Here is a 22,475-nt window from a genome sequence, read left to right as displayed (position 1 = left end):
AGTGCGATGCTTGAACCTATAAAACCACCCATTGCTTGCCACAAAATTGACTTTGGGTTCATATACTTATCCTTAATATCTTCAATAATACTTATTGCTTTTGCTTGAATGGCCATTAGACTCAGTGACATTTGCTTCTGAATCTCATTTTCCATTCATATTATTAATAGCTTTTCCATCTTCGATATAGCACCTGAACACTGTTTTGTGGTCATTGTTGATCCTTTAACATGATCTTTTACACATGTACTGCCCTTTAAAATAGCATTCACTGTTGAAGCAGCGAGACTTAATTCCGGTGAAATAGATGACAAACTTTGTCCAGTTTCATACTTTTTAATCATTTTCATCATCATTTCTAAATAAATTTTGTTTCGTTTCCTAGCACTGCCACCCCTTACACTTTGCGTTGGTCGCTTTCCCTTCATCATTATAATAAGTAAATAGGAATGAAGAGAAGATTCTTAAAATTTTTGTTTTTTATATGATTGAAGATTTCAGTGAAGGAAAAACACATTTCACCACAATAATGTAAAAACCCACGCAATTCCAATTATCAGGATCATTGCTTATACAATAAGAATTAGTTTACTACCTGTTTATAATAGATTGCACTAACTGAAAAGCCCAATAAACTGGAAAGTGCAAATTGTTTTTATTGTTTTATGGTAGTGACCTCCAGAAATGTTCTTTAGAAAAATATCAACAAAGGCGTTCAAAATTGATTTTTATAACAGAACATATGATAATGATGAAAGGGTAGTGCTCCATATCTCTCTAAAAGGAGATATTTATCTCTTTTAGAGATATCTAAAAGAGATATTTATCTCTTTTAGAGAGATAAATATCTCTCTTAGTTATATAGCGAAAATTTCAACTTCCGAGGTCTTGGAACGAATTACAAAAAAAAAAAAAAAAAAGTGTTATTGGGTCACATTGTGATATTTTCACACCTCCATTTATTCCTACGGGATACAAAATATGTTTCCATGATTTTTTTAAGTTTGCACCTGCAGGCAAAAACTCACGTAAAGTCGAATTTACGGAAGTCGAGTTATACATAAGTCAGGTAATGCCTGTAATTTAATCCCTTCCTTCTGCTGCCAATATAAGCTTAGCCGTCTTTGCTGCTTTTCTTTATATTCTTTGCCAGAGACTTCTGACAATCTGCCTTAGCTTGCCTAACTTCCTTTGTGACTTGATTACAGATTAATTTATACCATGCTTCTATATCACCTGTTGATTTATGTGCATCCCATGCACTTTTCTTCTGTGCCAAATGTCTCAGTAGTTCATCTGACATCCATTTATGTCTAAGCTTTAAACAGTATTTCTTTGTTGGTATGAAAAATCTAGTAGCTTCTATGATTACTTCCACGAATGCTTCCCATTTACAGTTTGCTATTGGTAACATCATCAGTTGGTCCTACAGCATAAAATTTAAAAACTGTCTGAGATCACTGTAGTCACCCTTTTCTTTTACCCTTGACAGTAGTTGTTTGTAATTAATTCCATTATAGTACACTGTGAGCACTGCCATCATTAGGTCTTTTGAATGGAGATTCTTAATGCATGAAGAATCACTACTGATAACCAGATTAAGAGTATTGCTTCCTCTTGTTGACTCTCTAACATGCTGCTGTAGAAAACAGTCATCCATGAAATCTACAAAAGTCTTGCTGGTGTGTTTGTTTTTTTTTTTTTTTTTGTTTTTTTATGTAAACCCCAAACACGAGAGATATTAGAACCTATAGTACTTAGTACCATGCTTGGGTTGGAGGTTGAGAAGACGAAAGAAGACATTTGTTGACATTGGACGTGAACTTCTGTAGACTGTAATTTTCAGGAAATACGTATGAAGGAAGGTTGTTCCAGAAAACGGCAGTTGAATAAATAAACGAGGAAGATGAAAAGTTGGTTCTGTGAGTCTGAAGTTGGACAGTAAATGGATGTTGGCTGGTGGCAGCACATGTTCAGAGTGTTTTGAAAGACAGAGCGGGAATTGTAGAAGCCAATTCAGAAGAACAGTGCCCATGGAAGTATCTGTAGAAGAGGCATGCAGCAGAAACAGTACGTCTATGAGACAGCGAGTGGAGAGACTCTGTTAGAGATGAATCATTAATTAACCTAACGGCCCTCTTCTGAATGGAATCAAGAAGCCTGAGAAAGGTTTTGGGGACACCACCCCAGATGTGGGAACAATATTCCATGGCAGGGCGGATTTGCGATTTATACAGAGTGAGCAGCTGTTTGGAAGAAAAGTAATGCCGAGAGCAAAAGAGAAAATCAAGTTTTTTAGATGCAGAGGAAGCAATATTTGTAATGTGCTTGTGCCAAGAGAGATTAGAACTCAGGGTAACCCACAAAAGAGATATATCATTTTGCCTAGAAATCGGAGTGTCACTAAAGATAAGCATAAGAGCAGAAGAATTCTTTTTGCGAGATATAAGATAAGACTGAGTTTTAGAAGGGTTGAAATCAACTAAGTTGTCTTTGCCCCACTGGAGAATTACCTGAAGATCAGCATTTAAGGAATTACCAGACACACCCTTCCATTGACTTTATTATTATTATTATTAGCTATATGGTGCAAGGAAGCCTGAGGCATATGCTGCACCAGCCAAAAAAAAAATTTCCCGAGTTATCCTGAGAGAGAGAGAGAGTCAAAAGGGAATCACCAAGAAAGAGAAGAATGATGATATCCAGCTCAGGACCCTGGGTGTGCCAAGTGCATACTCACCAGATGTGAGCCCCTGGGACTTGATACAAAAGGAAACAGTTTGTCTGACCACCACACTGTCTTCCTTGTCTTGCTACTCCTGGTATACTTGTGCAACAGTAGATGAGGAACAGCCCACTAGACACACTGTATCCAAGATGGGCACACCTCCGCTTTGCACCAACAATTATGGCTCATTAAAAGTGTCCATCTTTCCTATCTTGTCATATGTAACATTACACGCTTGCTGTACATTTACTCTTGCATGCCTGTGATTGTTATCCACTTGCTCTTATTAGGATGATATGCCTATTTCAATGCCCTTTCATTGTATTGCAGAATTAAATAAAAGAAAAAAAAAAATTATACTTACTGAATCAACCTAGTATTTCTGTAGGCATCCTCTCAGGATTAGCTCCTAAATATTTAACTACTAGTAGGAGTAGGTATAATTTAAATGTTACTTTTGAGCTACTCATTTAATTAGAAAATGAATACAGCCATTTTATCAGCACTGTGGAACTATTTAGTTGAATCTATTACAAAAGTGTGTGGAAATAAAGGAACAAATACACAGGAATTAGAATTACTTATATAATATTGCGTATATCACTACTCTGCTGACACATCACTGTTCTGCATTGCTACTGCAACATGCTCTAAAAAAAGTTAGGCAGATGGCTGAGAAATGGCAATTGAAGTTTAACATTGAGAAATGCAAGGTATTTCGTATGGGTTCCAGTATTCCCAGATTAATGCCAACTGTGTGGTACTACATATGGGAAGCAGGAAACCAGAGGTCTGGTTTCCTGCCCCCACTTTGTTTGCAATAGGTCATGGAGCTTTGTGGCTATTCTTTTTTTTTTTTTTTTCATCATTGAAGGTGTTGGTTGTATCAAGGGCTATCCCCAGAGGCTTATATTATAGATTTAAAAAGGGCATACCCCAGAAAGCCTCTTTTGGCTACTTCCAGGTAAAGTGGGAGAGCTCTGGCCAGCAACTGTAGCACAGGTGTGCTTACTGTGCGACATGCTCTGGTAATAGTGAGTAGTATTGTCCTTTGTATTGATTCTAATCTATTCCTATTTCTTACTATGGCTGAGCGGGTGAACCACGCACCGGCTCCATAGATGATAACAGGTAGGAACATTGCATGGACTGCCAGGGTCTTTCTTTTGAGCCCCCAGTGTGCTCGACTGATCCTGGCAATCATACCTGCATAATTTCTCACTTTCTTCGCCAAGTAGATCAAATGGGGGTAAAAAGTTAATTTTGAATCAAAGACCACTCCAAGATATTTTAGTTCTGTTACCTCAGGGTAATGGAAAATGAAAAATACCTCGGGGTGGGGGGTTATGCAGACAGATATGAAGTCCTCTGAGCAGTACAGACAGGCTGCCAGGACAGCTCATGGGGTTTTGTTAGTGATATACAGGAACTTTCCTAGCAGAGTTAAAGAGGTGATTATCCCATTGTACAAGGCAAAGGTTAGGCTGCATCTGAAGTACTGCATACAGATCTGCTGGAACGGGTGCAGAGAAGGGTAGCAAAAGAAGAGAACAAACGGTTGGTGTTACCAAGAAAGGCTTCAGTTCTGCCAGTTGTGGTATGGAAAAATATCTGGAGACTAGGCATGTGCAAGGTTATCTGACTGAGGTGTTCAAGGTTTTGAATGGATTGAGGAAGCTCGGGGCTGATGGCATTCTTCCTCTTGTTCAGACTGTGGAAGTTTGCCTTCAGCAGCAGGTGATTGGTTGTCAGAACAAACTTTCATTTGCTGTTGTGGAGATGGATAGTTTGAATAAATTCAAGGAAGAACTAGTCAGATTATTGAAGGGGACAGATGTGTGATGTGGGTGGGGGGGGGGGTTGTGCTTAGTGGCAAATGATGCAAGAAAGCATCATTTGCAGAAAGAAGAAATTCATCTGCTGAGACCCCATCTGATCTGGTAATGCAGAGCACCAGTATCCAAAAAAAAAAAAGCAACAAAGGGACATAGCATTTCATTAATTTCTAAACCTGCAAAATGGGATGGATTAAAAGACTGAAATTCTATGATTTGCAAACTACTAAGAGTATTTACTAAACCAATGAATAAAAAAGAAGCTGTTACCAAATTTCTGTGTTTACCATTCTCAAGTGTGAATGTAGAAGAAAAATATCATGAAATAGGTACATCATTTCAGATGAATAATATTGAGATTAAAAACAAAGTTCCTACATTACTAAACAATATTGTAATAAAAACAGGAGCAAATAAAAAATGTTTTTGCACTCTGTTCAGCAAAAGAAAGTGCCTCTGTATGAAAATATTTGCTTTATTATTTAGTATTAGTCAGGACAAAATAATGCAAGGAATAATGCAAAATAATGCAAAACCTTATACAGAATCTGAAAAAAGAAAAAACTGTCAATTTCATTTGTCCAGCCCTTCTAATGATTTGTCTAATCACTCTTTAAATATATGCATTCTACTCACTTCCACAATATCAAGTGGAAGTTTGTTCCAACAATTAATTACTTTCTGGCTGATTTTCACACAATTGTTCTCCAACTGTTGATGATTCTGCTCAGGTGGCTAACAAACTAAATGAGTATTTTGCATCTACATTCACACATGAGGAGTTATTCAGGGAGGGGAATGCCAGAGGTGAATTAAACTCTGGCAGTGAGCTAGATGATTTTGTAATAACTGAGAGGAAAGTGGAGGAGAAATTGTTGAAGATAAACATAAAAAAGGCACCTGGGGTGGATGAGATCTATCCAGTCATATTAAAGGAGGCAGCAAAGGAAGTAAGCAAACCTTTAGCCATAATTATGAAAGGTACCCATGGACTGGAGATGTGCAAATGTGACCCCAATTCACAGAGGAGGATCAAAGGACGACACAAGTAATTATAGACCTGTTAGTTTAAATTAGTTACAGGGAAATTAATGGAGGCACCGGTTAAAGAAGCACTACAGCATCATCTAGACAAGACTTCAGTTATAGCTCGTACACAGCATGGTTTTGTTAAGAGGAAGTCTTGTCTGACCAATTTGATTGGATACTATGATGCAGTCACAAAAGAACTGGATGCAGGGAATAACTTTGATATTATATATTTCGATCTTCGATCTTGGAAGACTGCTGCACAAATTGGAGCATTGGAGGCAAATTGCTGCTATGGATAAAGAGATGGGTCAGTGGGAGAAGACAGAGTGGTAATCAGTGGACACTGCTCTTCGTGAACTAATGTTATTAGTGAAGTCCCCTGGGGTTCAATGTTAGGTCCATTGTTGTTTTCTGTATTTATAAATGATATCGATGATGGCATATCAGACTTAATGTCCAAGTTTTCAGATGATACGAAGGCTGGCAGAGTTGTTAAAGCAATAATGACAGTACACTGCTGCAACAGGATCTAGAAAAGTTCAGCAGATGGGCTGAGAGGTGGCAAATGAAGTTTAACATTGACAAATGTAAAGTACTACATATGGGAAGCAGAAACCCCAGAGTGACATATCAACTCTGTGGTACTACATTGACAGTAGTAGAGAATGAAAAGGACCTGGCGGTGATTGTGCAGGCAGATATGAAGTTTTCTGAGCAGTGCAGACGGTCTGCAAGAGTAGCTCATGGTGTTTTGTCAATGATATACAGGAATATTTTTAGCATAATAGAGGATAAGGTGATTATCCTCTTGTATAAGGCAGTACTGTATACAGGTGTGGAGGCCTCATTTTAAGAAGGATATAGAGCTGTTGGAACGAGTACAGAGAAAGGCAGCAAGATTAGTGAATGGAACAAAGGGTTGCTCTTATGAATAAACACTTAAGTTTTGCAGATTACAGTTCCTGCAGACTAGGCACCTGCAAGGTGATCTGATTGAGGTGTATAAAGCCTTGAATTGTTTGAGCATGCTCAATGCTGATGGGATTCTTCCTCTTGCTCAGAATAATCACCTCAGAGGGCATAAATTCAAATTGAGGAAAGACATTCTTGGATGGATGTGTGAAAATTTGCCTTTAGCCAGTAGGTAGTTGATTGATGGAACAGACTTCCATGTTTTGTTGTGGAAGTTGATAGCCTAAATAAATTTAAGGCTGAGCTGGACAGGTATTTGGAATGAACAGAGGGGTGAAATGGGAGTGGTTTTTTTTTTGGCTGATGCTGCATAAGCTTGCTTTCTTGTATCGTATGCTTCTGTTAATGCTAACCATTCTTTTCTAATTTAAATTATTGTCCTGTCTGTTTATATGTGTATGTTGCCCTAGAAAGATAAGGATGCCATTGCATATATTGTACTCATTCCATTTATAGCTGTAAACAATTCAATTGACTTGCAGATTACAATTTACAGAATCAGTCTTTATTTTGGTAGTCTGATTTACAGAATCCATAATTTTCTGCCTCTGATTAATTTTGTTGCTCTTCTTTGCACCTGTTCTAATAGATCCACATCCTTCCTAAAATGAGGCTTCCAGACCTGTGTGCGGTACTCAATATGGGGACTCCTAACCATTCCTTATATAACAGCATAATCATCTCTTTGCCCCTGCTGGAAAAATTCCTGTATATCATTGACAGAATCACATGAACTATCACTGAGCAGTGCACTGAGCTATCCTCAGAATCGCTGAGCAGTGCACACAAGCTGGTATCCTAGCAGCTTGTGTGCACTGCTCAGCAAAATACTCATTTAGTTTGTTAGCCACCTGAACAGAATCATCAACAGTTGCAGCTCAGTAAAATTAATGTTTTGTTCTACATTATTATCCCTTTGTCTTCTTCATTCTCCACTACTTTGAGAGTGGTATCATCCAATTCATATTCATTCTGGGATTTGCAGTACCTTGTGTTCAGGCGCCTCCGTAGCCAGGTGGGCAGGAGCAGCAGTGCGTAGCACACGCTTCTTGATCAGACCTGGGTTCGAGCCCGTGACCACCAAATACGGAGGATGCGGAAAGGTCAGGAAATGGCCACCGCATATCCCAGGAGCAATATGGCCTTAGTTGCTAATGCTCCTAAAAACCAAATAACAACAACAACCTTGTGTTCATCAACATTAATGTTAAACCTCAAACAGTATTCAGGTCTGATTACCGTAATTGCCCTGCCAGCCTCTGTATCACCAACAGACTTAGGAAAATCTGCCTCAATATCATTATTAATATTGAGGAAGGCATATCTAATTGAGGGAGCTTTTAAAACAGGGAGGGAACCAGCACTGAATCCAATATGAGGGATTCCAATACTCAGATTGTAATTCATCAAGAAAGAGAGAGAGAATGATTGCTCCTTGAGATCATGGGAGAATGAAGAAGAAAAAGGCAAGGAATTGGTAAGATTGTCTGAACTGGTAAGTGAATATTGTTCAGACCTGTTGCCTGTTGGAGCAAGCAGTAGCACAGCTATTCCTCCATGACCACCGAATATGGAGGATGCAGAAAGGTCAGGGAATGACCATCGCATATTCCCAGAGCAATATGGCCTTAGTTGCTAATGCTCCTAAAAACCAAACAAACAACTATTCCTTGACAGAAGTGGTCAGTGTCATCTGGTGGCAACAATTCAGGAGTCACACTGGAGAGCTGCTAGAGGAATTCCATTTCCTGCATGTGGATTATATGGATTATATTTGATAAAGACATCTTTAGCATTAGTAGTGGCATATGATGCAAGAAAGCAATCTTATAAAAAATAATGAGGGTTTAATAAGTTGGAGAGTTAATTTAGAAATAAGTTAAATAAAAAAAATTAAAAAAAAAACCCACTTCCCATTCACCACTCCATCCACTCCAAAAGTTTATCTAGTTCTTCCTTGAATTTATTTAAGCTATCAACTTCCACATAGACAGATGGAAGTTTGTTCTCGCAATCAGTATTAGTCCGGAAAGGGTGAACTAATGTTAATTCTTTTTAAAACATTAGTCCAAGAAGAATTTTGAACTTCAATTTCTATGACAGTTATTTATTTTAAACAGTATAAAAAGCTTTACTGAAATCCAAGTACATGATGTCAAATTTATTTTTTTGTGTGACAGCATTTTTTTTTTTCAAGGAAAAATAAGTTACAATATTAATGTAAACATTTAGAATTTTGTTTATGTTTATCTGTAAGCAGCTACATGCACTTATTTAATGTGCTGATTGCCACGAGACACGATAGTCATATTTTACCATTTCCAGTTTGACAGGCTTAGATCTGCCTGCCATGTTATACAGTTTGTTTATACTCTGTGAGATAGAAGTCACTTTTTGCTCGATCTCCTGTGTGTGTGTGTGTGTGTGTGTGTGTGTGTGTGTGTGTGTGTGTGTGTGTGTGTGTGTGTGTGTGTGTGTGTGTGTGTGTGTGTGTGTGTGTGTGTGTTTTTCAAGTAGGTGGTGCTTGGGAAGTGAAAGCTGCTTTTTTTTTTTTTTTTTTTTTTTTTTTCCCATGTAGCTTTTAAATTAAATGTGATCTTTAGATATTGACATTACCAAACTGCCAGGAATGTTCAGAACTTCACATAAAGCAGAGAACGGGTTTGCCAATTCCATATGTATTGCATTATTGAAGAATTAGAAAAAGGTTTTTGTGTTGTGTAATACAAAAGTCTGCTTGCATGTAAAGAAAAAGAAAACATTTACTTGCATATAATACCAAAAAAAATGTAACATTGAAGTATTTACTTATCTATGAAACTACAAATAACATTCAAAATTTGTAATATTCTTATTAGGAATTGGACTTATATATGTCGATGCTTCAGTCTGGCAGATGCTCCGTGGATCCATAATAATTTTCACAGGCATATTTTCAGTAAGTTCTGTCAGTTTCTATTATGTACAGTGCTCTTAATCATCTGCCAGTGCTACACTTTTTCTAAAGTTCATCACATTAAAATGCAACATATGTGGTATCATCCATTTAATAGTAAATTGTATTCTGGCATCATTATTATTTATTATTTTTTTTAATTACCAGAATTGTAGAATTTTGATTACCTTAGGAACGATCCCAAAATTTCCAGTGAATTTATCATATTATGTTCTCAATATTTTTCTCTGGCAGTCACTAGTTGCCTTCATGTGCATTTGACATACAAAGCTGGGGGAGAAAATAGTTCTAACCTTTCAGACAAACAATTTCTGGGGAAATAACTGAGATAGATATTTCTGATTTACGTCAAATATACCCCTCGATGTGGGCATCTGTATGTGGTGAGGGGACGTCCCAGTAATGCTGCTGGCCTTCCAGATTAGCATCACTGGGATCTAATGCCCATACCTTGGTTCCAGGGTTACATCGTTGGAATCCGGCATATTCAGCCGTGCGCTGTGACCTGTGGAAACTCGGAAAGGGGGATCCTGGTAGTTGAGGGGCCCCAGCCTTAACACAACACTTTGGCCCCTGCTTTGACAAGATGGGTGGTCCCGGACCGGCCCGACCAGGATCAATTGGCAGGTGGTTCTTACTGCTAGGATCAACTGCATTCCAATAAGTCTCCCTTCCTTTGGTCCTGGGATAGGATCAAGGCTTATTAGAAATGGGTATTGTGCTCCTAAGCGAACTCGGCAACCCATTCGTGTACACAGTATCTGCTAGTTCACGAGTGGGTGTCCTCTCATAGGGCTCTGTGGTGAGTGAGGTACTTAGGGCATCGGAAATTTTTATCTTACTCTTATGTCAAATATACCCTTATTTCTAATTCTTCTGGGGCCCTAATAAGGCCCCTACCTGATCAAGATGATAACACAGAAAATACCTCTGTAAAAAGAGCCAGAACTGAGGATACACCACCATCAGTGACACTGCTCTTCCTCATTCTCCATTCCACTGGAGAGCAGTCAATTGGAAAGACGTCACCCTTCTTTATCCAGAAAGGATTAGAAGGGTTGGCAGGATCACCTAAATCTGTAAAAAGACTGTGTTCTGGCAACCTTTTGGTCGAAGCTTCCACCACAAAACAAGCTGCAAAAATCCTGAACTCTACATCCGTAGGGGGAATACTTATTGCCATAACCCCCCACAAAACTCTGAATTCTTCACGAGGTGTTATATCAGAGTGGGACCTTCTTCATGTTTCTGAAGAAGAGATCTGTTCTGAATTGGAAGACCAAGGAGTGGCAGCTTTTAAGAGACTATTGATACGAAACGATGAGAATCTCATCCCTACCCAAATTCTTATCCTCACATTTAACACCCCACAGCCTCCAAGTTCCATCAAGGCAGGCTATCTAAACTGCCCAGTGAGAATTTATATCCCAAACAAACTGAGGTGTTTTAGATGCCAAAAATATGGCCACTCACAAACAGCTTGTTGTTGTAACCCTGCCTGTGCTCGATGTGGCGTTAAAGACCACAAGAGCAAGGAATGTTCAGCTTCAAAACTGATCTGTGTCAGTTGCTACCGCTGGCATACTCTAGAGCATGCCAGCGGTGGAAGGATGAAAAAGAAATCCAAAAATTGAAAACAGAGCTGAATATCTCCTACCCAGAGGCCAGAAAATGTATCCAACCAATAAATACCAGGAAACCTTCATATGCCCAGGTTTCTGCTAAGTGTACTATCGGTACACAAGCGGAGATAACTGTACCACCACGAGAGTCATTCACTCCGACTGCACGCTATTTATTGAGTTTACAAAAGCCCACCCAAAAAACACAGTCAGCTGCCAATCCTATATCCTTACCTCCACATTACCAAAACCAAGTGTAAAGAAAAGCTAAAATGTTTGGAAGAGCCACCCGTAATACCAGAAACAATGGATGTAGAGGATAAGGAGGTACAGGACGAATCAGTCTTGGAACTCTTTGCGTAGGAAGAAATGGACACGGGACAGCATCCATACTTCCCCAAAAAAGAGAAATCCAAGACTAACAAAAGGAAAACCCTTCCTTTCGTAATACTACCATCATTCGAAGAGACAACTGGGGATGGACCTGCTCATGGGGGTGTTCCTATTCTTCTGGACAACCACACCCCATTTCAACATATTCCGGCGCCTCCGTAGCCAGGTGGGAAGGAGCAGCAGTGCATAGCACACGCTTCTTGATTAGACCGGGGTTCGAGCCCATGACCACCAAATACGGAGGATGCGGAAAGGTCAGGGAATGACCACCGCATATCCCCAGAACAATATGGCCTTAGTTGCTAATGCTCCTAAAAACCAAATAACAACAACTCTCTCTCTCTCTCTCTCTCTCTCTCTCTCTCTCTCTCTCTCTCTCTCTCTCTCTCCCCCCCCCTGTGTGTGTGTGTGTGTCAGACTATGAATTAACTATTCAAGCTGCATGCTTGTCACAATGGACAACAATATGGCACTCTTAAACTAATAATAAACTCTTTGAATTTAGACATTATCCAAAAATTTGGTACTCCAGTGTCCGTACATCAAGATGAGAAGAAATAGTCATTTCAAGGGCAAGAATAGGTCATACCCATTTGATGACCCATCTTTATTTATTCACAGGAGACGATCCACCACAGTGTCCACATTCTTATATAAATCTGACTGTTAAACATATTGAATTGGCTGCCCCCACAATATCAAGATTTACCAATGATAGCAGGGTTGAAGACAGAACTTCAACCCTGATATCACTGGCAAATCTTGATAAACCAATAACTTTTAGCGAATCTCATTGGTGGAAAGGCAGATATTTCCGAATTTTTCAACTACCTCAAGTAAACTGGACTTTTTAATAATTTCTGATTTTACGATGATTTCTCATTTCCTTATATTATAAATGAATAGGTGCATTATAGCCATAGTAGCTTATGCACCATTAAAACCCCCATAACGACAACAATTATCTGAGTTAATGGAGTGGGGGGGAGAGGAATCACAAATATTCAAACATGTGGATAATTCAGAATTATTTTCTTTTAAATTCATTTGGATGTATTATATGTTTTTTCTAATTAGCTTTATATTGGAATTAGCACTCTTTTGTATGATGTCAGCAAGCATCAGAATTAAATTGTGAAATTAATGTATGTTTGTGTACTTAACTTTAACAAGTGCCTGATAGATGCGATGAATAATTTTTAATGTAGGTTTAATGACTATAAAATTAAGTTAAACTTAGAAATATCCTCATATTCCAGCTTGGCTCTGCCTTCACAGAGAATTAATTAACAGTAATATAAAACAGAAATAATACACATGCTGTATGATAGCAGAAAACTAAGCTATACGAAATTTTAAATAAGAAAAAAATGTATATGACACTATCTAATAGATCATTTTAAATGTAATAATTTTAAAATTGAAATCGAAGAAAGAAAAATTAAAATTAAAAGACTGCAAGAGGCCATCTAAACAGTGCTGTGACTTTTTTTTTTTTTTTTTTGTTTAGTAATTCTGTACAGAAGTCTGTTTTTTAGATGCAGAGGAAGCAATATTTGTAATGTGCTTGTGCCAAGAGAGATTAGAAGTCTGGGTAATCCCCAAAAGAGATATATCATTTTGCCTAGAAATCGGAATGTCACCAAAGATAAGCATAGGAGCAGAAGAATCCTTTTTGTGAGATATAAGACAAGACTGAGATTTAGAAGGATTGAAATCAACTAAGATGTCTTTGTCCCACTGGAGAATTACCTGGAAATCGGCATTTAAGGAATTGGTAGCAGATTTTCAAGAAGTTGAAGCTGATTGAGCAGGGCAGAGATTCTCAAAATGGAAAGTGGAATGGAATGTGCTATCATCGGCAAAACTATTGATAGGATTCCAATCAATGGAAGAAGGTCATTAATATAAAAGAGGAAAAGAGTGGGGGAAAGAACTGAACCTTGGGGGACACCAGCATTAGTGTAGAAGTTAGATGACAGAGACCCATCTAACATCACCCTCAGTGAGCGATCGGAGAGAAAACTAGATAACCAATTACAAAAAAAACAGTTGGCAGACCATAAAATGGAAGCTTGTTTAGAAGACATTTATGCCAAACACGATCAAAAGCCTTTGATATGTCAAGAGCAACTGCTTTTGTTTCACCGAACTTTTCCATTGAATTAGTCCATAAATGGGTAACATAAGCCAGAATATCTCCAGTGGATCGACACTGATGGAATCATATTGCCGATCATTGATCAGACGGAAGGTTTCTAGGTAGTTTAAGAGTTGGCAGATAATTGATTTCGCCATTACTTTAGAAAGAGTAGAAGTAATTGCATTGGGACGATAATTGGATGGGGGCGGGATTTGTCACCTTTTTAGGAACTGGCTGGATATGAGCAAATTTCCAAGCAGAAGGAACAACACCTCTGGAATAAGAAAGTGAAAAAAAAGGTGGCAAAGAACAGGAGTAAGTTCAGGAGCACAGGTTTTGAGAACAAGTGGGGAAATACCATCAGGACCTGGAGCTTTCTTAGCATCAAGATTCGTCAAAATCATTCTGACATCCTTTTGACAGAAGACCACAGGAGGTATGGAATGAAGCATTTTGGGAATGGTGGGAGGTGCTTTACCAAGATCATTAATACATGAGTTGGAAGAAAAACGGGATGCTAGCAGGTCAGCTTTATCCTTGGCTGAAGTGACAACAGAACCATCTGGTTTGGACAGAGGTGGGAGCAGAGATGGGCAAAAGTTGCGACCAATAGCTTTGGTAAGAGGCCAGAATGCTCGGCTAACATTAGGACAAGAAGCAAGTTTTCTACTCCTAGCCTGTTCAGACTCTAGTTTGGACTGATTAATAACTGCTTTACAATTGTTGCGAGCTTTGGTGTAGGTAAAAAAATGAAACTGAAGAATTGGAAACAAGCCAATTACGATATTAGCATTAGATAAAAGCATTAGCATGATGCAAGAAAGCAAGCTTATATAACATCAGCCAAAAAAAAAAAAAAAACCCTTATTTCACCCACTCACTGCAATTGTTTGTCAAGTTCTGTTTGTTTGTTTGTTTGTTATTTAGTTTTTAGGAGCATTAGCAACTAAGGCCATATTGCTCCGGGATATGCGGTGGTCATTCCCTGACCTTTCCACATCCTTCGTATTTGGCGGTGACGGGCTCGAACCCCGGTCTAATCAAGAAGCGTGTGCTACGCACTGCTGCTCCTTCCCACCTGGCTATGGAGGCACCTTGTCAAGTTCTGCCTTGAATCTATTTAAGCTATCAACTTCTACAACGACAGATGGAAGTTTGTTCCAGCAATCAACCACCCGCTGGCTAAAGGCAAACTTCCGCACATCTATCCTACAACCGTGTTTCCTCAATTTGGATTTATGCCTTTTCCGGCGATTATTCTGAGCAAGAGGAAGAATCTGATCAGTATTGAGCATGCTCAAACCATTCAAGGCTTTATACACCTCAATTAGATTACCTCACAGGTGCCTAGTCTGCAGACACTGTAATATGCAAAACTTAAGTCTTTCTTCGTAAGAGCAACCCTTTGTTCCATTCACTAATCTTGTTGCCCTTCTCTGTACTCGTTCCAACAGCTCTATACTGACATCCTTCTTAAAATGAGGCCTCCAGACCTGTATACAGTACTCAAGGTGTTGTCTGACCATTGCCTTATACAAGGGGATAATCACCTCCTTATCCCTGCTGGAAAAATTCCTGTATATCATTAACATGACACCATGAGCTACTCTAGCAGCCCGTCTGCACTGCTCAGAGAACTTTATATCTGCCAGCACAATTACCCCCAGATCCTTTTCTTTTTCTACCACTGTCAGAGTGGTACCACAGAGTTCATACGTCACTTTGGGGTTACTGCTTCCCATATGTAGTACTTTACATTTGTCAATGTTAAACTTCATTTGCCACCTCTCAGCCCGTCTGCTCAACTTTTCTAGATCCTGTTGCAGCATTGTACTGTCATTATTGTCATTAACTACCCTGCGAATCTTCATATCGTCTGCAAACTTGGACATTAAACCTGATATACTATCATCAATATCATTAATAAAATACAGAAAACAACAATGGATCCAACACTGAACCCTGAGGGACTACACTAATAACATTAGTCCACGAAGAGCAGTGTCCATTGATTACCACTCTGTCTTCTCCCACTCAACCATCCCTTTATCCATAACAGCAATTTGCCTCCAATGCCACACTGCTCCAATTTGTGCAGCAGTCTTCTATGTGCAACAGTATCAAAGGCTTTTCTAAGATCCAAATATATGATATTAAAGTTATTCTTTGCATCCAGTTCCATTGTGACTACATCATAGTATCCAATCAAATTAGTCAAACACGACTTTCCTTTAACAAACCCATGCTGTGTCAGAGCTATAACTGAAGTGCAATGCTTCTTTAACCAATGCCTCCATTAATTTCCGAGCCGACCGGGCTAGCCGAGTGGGTAAAGTACCTGCCCGGCAACCCAAAGGTCGTGGGTTCGATTCCCGCCTCAGGCTTGGATCAAAGTACTGCAAAAACCTTGGGAGGTGCCACAGAAGCTGATGCGCAAACAACTACCAAATCAATCAATCAAATCAACCATTAATTTCCCTGGAACAAAAGTTAAACTAACAGGTCTGTAATTACTTGTGCCTCCCTTTGATCCTCCTTTGTGGATTGGTGTCACATTTGTACATCTCCGGTCCATGGGTCATGAGTCATAATTATGGCTAAGGGTTTGCTTACTTCCTTTGCTGCCTCCTTTAATATAACTGGATAGATTCCATCCACCCCAGGTGCTTTTCTTGTGTTTATCTTCAACAATTTCTCCTCCACTTTACTTTCAGTTATTACAAGATTATCTAACTTACTGCCAGAGTTGAATACACCTCTGGCATTCCCCTCTCTGAATAACTCCTTATGTGTCAATGTCAATGCAAAATATTCATTTAGTTTGTTAGCTACCTGAGCAGAATCATCAACAGTTGAACCATTGATATCAAGTGGACCAATCTGATTCATCCCCTTCCTTCTAGAGTTTACATAAGTAAAGAACTCTTTACTATTTTCCTTTGCATCCTTTGCCAAAAATTTCTTGTAATCTGCCTTCGCCTGCGTAACCTCCTTTGTAACTTGGTTACAAACCAGCTTATATCTATCATAGGCTTCTGTGTCACATGTTAATTTATATGTATCCCACGCATTTTTCTTCTCTGTCACATGTCTAATTAGTTCAGCTGATATCCATTTAGGCCTAAATCTTGAACAATATTTCTTTGTTGGTATGAAAAGCCTAGTAGCTTCCAAGATTAATTCTTTGAATGCTTCCCATTTTGATTTTGCTGTCGGTAACATCATCAGTTGGTTCCACTGTATAGAATTTAAATACTGTGTTGACCACCATAGTCACCTTTTCGAAAGCAAAAACCCTTCCCTTTACCCTTGATGGTAATTACCTCTTTGAGTAAATCCCACTTCAGCACACTGTGATCACTGCCACCTAGTGGTTCTTTTATCTGCAGATTCTTGATGCAAGAAGAATCATTACTGATAATTAGAACAATAGTATTACTCCCTCTAGTTGCCTCCCGAACATGCTGCTGTAGAAAACAGTCATCAATAAATCCACAAAAGCCTTGCTAGTGTGTAAGTAAACAACCCACAAATTCCAGTCAATATCCGGGAAATTAAGATCCCCCATTATAAGACACTCTAATTTACTGGCCCACTCTATTTCTCTGCACAATTGCTCATTATACTCATCAGATTCATTAGGCCTAAAACACACACCTACTCTCATTTTTTCTTTCCCAGTGCTTATGTCACAACAAACAGACTTAACATTGCATTGTCCACAAACATTAATTGGATGCACTTCCTTAGATTTTGTTTCTTAACTAACAGCATAACCCCTCCTCCCTTCCTGTCTTGTCTCTCCTTTCTACACATTGTACTCCCCAAATTCCAGTTCTGCACTGCTTATGTCTGTGTGTCACCATGTCTCTGATATCCCGACAATATCTGCCTTTGATGTCTTGACTAGCATTTCGAGCTCATCAAATTTATTAACTATACACCTAGCATTGGTGTACATGCAAGTATACATGCACCTGTTTCTACTCTTAGTTATCCTAATACAGTCCATGTATTTACTTGTTCCACTATGATTCCAGCAGTCCTGGTAATTCCCGTTGCCTTGGTTTTCAGGCTGCTGCTCAATTGGATTTCAATAGAAGTAGTGCAAGAATCACTTTTACCTCTGCCAGCGGCTACTGTTAATCTATTAGTCCGGGTATCCCCCCCCCCAAGCTAGTAGTTTTCCGACCCACCTGTCTCCCTCGACAGCATCGGCAAATATTCTTGCACTCTTTCTATTTAAGTGTATCTCATCTCTGTAGAAGCAGTCTCTCCTGTTATCAAGCACAGACCAGGCTGAGAAAAATTCTACCCCTTGAGCCCTGCACAATCTCTCCAGGGCCGAATTGATTAACAAGGCTCTCATCATATACTCCCTCCTATCGTGTATGGGCAGAATTGCAGACACTTTCAAATACAACCCTAACTCACAGCTTTTTTTCATCATTGTCTTGTACTCTAGGAAAGTTGGACTGGAGAAAGTCAAGTTGCAAAGAGAGGAAGTCAAAGAGCTCCAAATGATTATTGGAGTTGGGAGAACGGTAGAGACAACAGATGAATTTGACACAATGAGGTAGAGAGATTTTAAGCCAGACAAGATCAAAAAGAGGAGATTCCAAATTACCAAGTCTCTGACAGGGAATATTGGAATGGACATATGCACAAGTACCGCCTTTGAGGCGAAAGGAATCATACAGCAAATAATTTGGGCAACTGAGATGAGCAGTAGATGAATCAACCGATAACTGAGATTCTGTCAGAAAAAGTACATGGGGTTTGGCAGACTGCAAGTGGAAATGGACATTGTTGAGATTAGAATTGAGATCACGTATATTTGTGAAATGAATTAGGAAGTGTTTGGGAAGTTTAGATTTTTGCAGATAAGCTTACTCGATTAGTTTGACAATTCATGGTGTATTCAATAGTAAGAAAAAGTGGGTGGGACATGCTGTATGAAGTAAAGAAATTTTTGGATATGGTGTACACATGGTAAGAATATACCCAGATCTTTGACATAACCTGGCCTCAACAATGCCCCCCGCATGCACACTACTCGGACTCCCTCCAGTCACTATCTGGCAGAGTAGAGGTAGCAAGATTATACACTAGCTGATCCGGAAGCCTCCTAGAGAGTTACCAATAGGTTTGGTCCAGTGTACTAACTAGCGGCCAGCCTGTGAACACCATTTTAGATCTGTACCCTTGAAATGTAAGGAAGATTGGATCTCGCCACGATGTTCATCATAACCTCAAAAGTTATCAATCATACTGCATGATGAAAGAGATGGGGAAGGGTTGACCGGAACTTAGCTCTGGAGACTAAACATGAGTTCCACCATTTCAAGCCTCCAATAAGCAAAGTGGTGGTATTGCTCCAGTTGATGAGAGTCCTCTACCACCTAGTACTGCATGGTAACACAGAGGGACGACATTCCTCCATGTAGTGTGGGCACCACACCTCGACCCCTGATTACGTTGGTTCACACCTGGATGGTCACCCACCATGTGTTATGCATGAAGGTTATACCCAGGGTTACTAATAGTCCCACCATCGTGAAGGTGCAAGCAGAGAATTTGGCTGTCACAGACCGTCTCAACTTTGCCGAAATTGGGTCCACTTGACTTGAGTGTCACCCGAATATCAGTTCCATCAGTGTTTTAGACTCCCAGGTAGCAAGTACAGCTTGTCTGGCATATCTGAGAGAATGTCTGTGACAACTTCAAGGATCTTAAAATGAGACCTCCAGACCTGTATACAGTTCTCAGGTGTGGCCTGACCATTGCCTTATATAAGGGAATAATCACCTCCTTATCCCTGCTAGAAAAATTCCTGTATATCATTGACAAGACACTGTGAGGTACTCTGAATGATGTCTGATCTGAATGAATTACTAAATGCATATAGCAGTGAAATTTGTCAACCTTTGACAAATGAAGAGCTGCAAGACCTAGAATTTACTGAGGCATTCACAGAAAAAGAATCTGAATCGACACTCATCGCATGATCAATGCATGAATTTTCAGAGCATGACAGTGATTTTTTAAGGGTAGATGTTGTTAGATGAAGTTTTGATCAGATGATGGAATGTTATAAGCAAACTTTACAAACACAACGTAGGCAAGCAACGCAGACCACATTGGATTCATATTTTGGAAAAAAATAAAATAAAGCTGCTACGACATGAGTGTGTTCTATGTGATTTTTGTTTTAAGTCATTTTGAAAACTGCAATATGCATGTAATTAAAGTTGGTAATTAATACTTTAAATAACAGTTTCGCATTATTTCATTGTATTTTGAATAAAAATGAGTTGTTTTAAGATATTTCGTACACTGCATTAATATGAGAAAAGAAAAAAAATCAATGAATAAAAATAGTCAAATGACGTGAAAAAAAACCGGTATCCTCTTTAATGCAGAAATTCGCTTTATGTGTATTTCTTTGAATGCATCTCCTGCATAAAACTGGGGTTACCCGTAGTTGATTGATATGAAAGGGCAAATTGATATATGACCCAAACAATCTAAATAAACTGTTTTTCAGACTTCTGTATTGAAATTGTCTTTGGACCTGGATCTGGATTTTAAAAGGTCACTAGAACGTGGGAGAGGCCTTGTGCCATACTCAGATTGTAATTCATGAAGAAAGAGAGAATGATTGCTTCTTGACATTATGGGAGAATAAAGAAGAAAAAAGGCAAGGAATTGGTAAGAATGTCTGAACTGGTAGGTGATTATTGTGCAAACCCGTTGCCTGTTGGAGCAGGCAGTATCACAACTGTTCCTTGACAGAAGGTATCGGTGTCATATGGTGGTAACAATTCAGGGATCACATTGTAGAGGTGGTAGAGGAATTCCATTTCTTGTGTGGTGCTTATATTTGATAAATACACCTTTAGTATTAGTAGTGACATATGATGTCACTACTAATACTAAATTTGTCAGCATCAGCCAAAAAAAAAAAAAAAAAGAAAAGCAAAATAAAACACACTTTCCATCTGCTCCAAAACTTTGTCTGGTTCTTCCTTGAATTTATTTAAGCTATTAACTTCCACACTGACAGATGGACATTTGTTCCAGCAATCAACCACCCATTGGCTAAAGGCAAATTTCTGCATGTCTATTCTACAACTGTCTTTCCTCAATTTGAATTTGTCCCCTCAGGCGATTAATCTGGGCAAGAGGAAGAATCCCATGGCATTGAGCTTTCTCAAACCGTTCAAGGTCTTATACTCTTCAATCAGATCACCCCACAGGTGCCTAGTCTCCAGATGCTGCAATTTGCAGAACTTAAGCCTTTATTCATAAGAGCAACCCTTTGTTCTATTCACCATTGTCATTACTAGAAGGATGCAGGGCTGCGGACCAGTAACTCTGCATCCTTCTTAAAATGAGGCCTCCAGACCTGTATACAGTACACAAGGTGTGGCCTGACCATTAATCATTAGTTCCAAAATTCCAATTTTGCATTCCTTATATCTGGGTGATATCCCAACAGTATCTGCCTTTGATGTTTTAACCAGCTCCTCAAATTCATCAAATTTATTTGCTAAACTCCTAGCATTGGTGTACATGCAAGTATATATGTACCTGTTCTTATTCTTAGCTACCCTAAGATACAAGGGGTTAATCACCTCCTTATCCCTGCTAGAAAAATTCCTGGATATCATTGACACCATGAGCTACTCTTGTAGACCGTCTGCACTGCTCCAAAAACTTCATATTTGACTGCACAATTACCCCCAGTTCTTTTTCATTCTCTACCACCCTGAGTGTAGTACCACACAGTTGATATGTTACTCTGGGGTTACTGCTACCCATATGCATTACATTTGTCAATGTTAACCTCAGTTACTGCCTCTCAGCCCATCTACTCAACTTTTCTAGATCCTGTTTTGTGTTTCTTAACTAACAACATAACCCCCTCCTCCCTTCTTATCCTGTCTATACTTTTTGTACACATTGTAGTTCCAAAATTTCAATTCTGCATTTCTTATATTTGGGTGACACCACATCTTTGATATCCCAACAGTATCTCCCTTGGATGTTTTGACTAGCACCTCAAATTCATCAAATTTATTTACTAAACTCCTAGCATTAGTGTACACGCAAGTATATGTGCACTTGTTCTTATTCTTAGCTATCCTGACACAGGCCTTGTATTTACTTGTTCCACGACATGGTCAATACTTCAAATTCATTTGATTTGTTTACTAGATTTCTGCCATTAGCATATAAGCAAATTCATCTGTTACAATACCTAATGGAAAGGAAAGTCAACAGCAAGCTACCATTCCTCGGCACTTTAATTAATAGAAGTCAGTGTATATTCGCTTCATGATAACTGTTTATCAGACTTAGTTTGTCCTTCAAGAACCTATAAGAGAGCATATCAAAATAAAATTGCACTTCCCATTTTCAATTTGCTGTAAGTTTCATTTGTACCATGCTGTAAATGTGGGTTCTAAATAGGAAATACTTGTCATTTCAATAGCCATGATGTTGTTTCAAGATGATGTTATGGTATTCTTCATCTTCATGTGTATGGTAAATTTCCAGTTTAAAGCAGTCAGTAAATGTAAAAAAAAAAAAAAAAAAAATTGCCGCCTGCATGGGCAGGAGCAGCAGCAGTGCGTAGCACACGCTTCCTGATTAGACCGGGGTTTGAGCCCGTGACCACCAAATATGGAGGATGCGGAGAGGTCAGGGAATGACCACCGCATATCCCTGGAGCAATATGGCCTTAGTTGCTAATGCTCCTAAAAACCAAATAACAACAACATCAAATGTA

General features: G+C 39.0%; 1 protein-coding gene across 4 annotated transcripts in view; it reads left to right on the top strand.

Annotated features, from left to right (window-relative positions):
- Positions 1 to 22,475, top strand: part of LOC150088358 (solute carrier family 35 member F6-like) — a 329,560-nt gene that overhangs the window by 128,949 nt on the left and 178,136 nt on the right. For 3 of the 4 annotated variants that reach the window (XM_090370736.1, XM_090370735.1, XM_090370738.1), the window contains exon 6: positions 9,426 to 9,505. The exons of the other annotated variant lie outside the window; for it this stretch is intronic. In XM_090370736.1, the coding sequence (XP_090226862.1) occupies positions 9,426 to 9,505 (80 nt within the window). The remainder of the gene's footprint in view (positions 1 to 9,425; positions 9,506 to 22,475) is intronic. 4 annotated transcript variants of the gene reach the window in all.

Source organism: Mastigoproctus giganteus, chromosome 3 (genome assembly GCF_048544385.1).
Source record: "Mastigoproctus giganteus isolate SK-2022 chromosome 3, ASM4854438v1, whole genome shotgun sequence".
Classification (NCBI taxonomy): domain Eukaryota; kingdom Metazoa; phylum Arthropoda; class Arachnida; order Uropygi; family Thelyphonidae; genus Mastigoproctus; species Mastigoproctus giganteus.
Note: the sequence above shows the minus strand (reverse complement) of the source record. Positions and strands in the feature narration are given on the sequence as shown.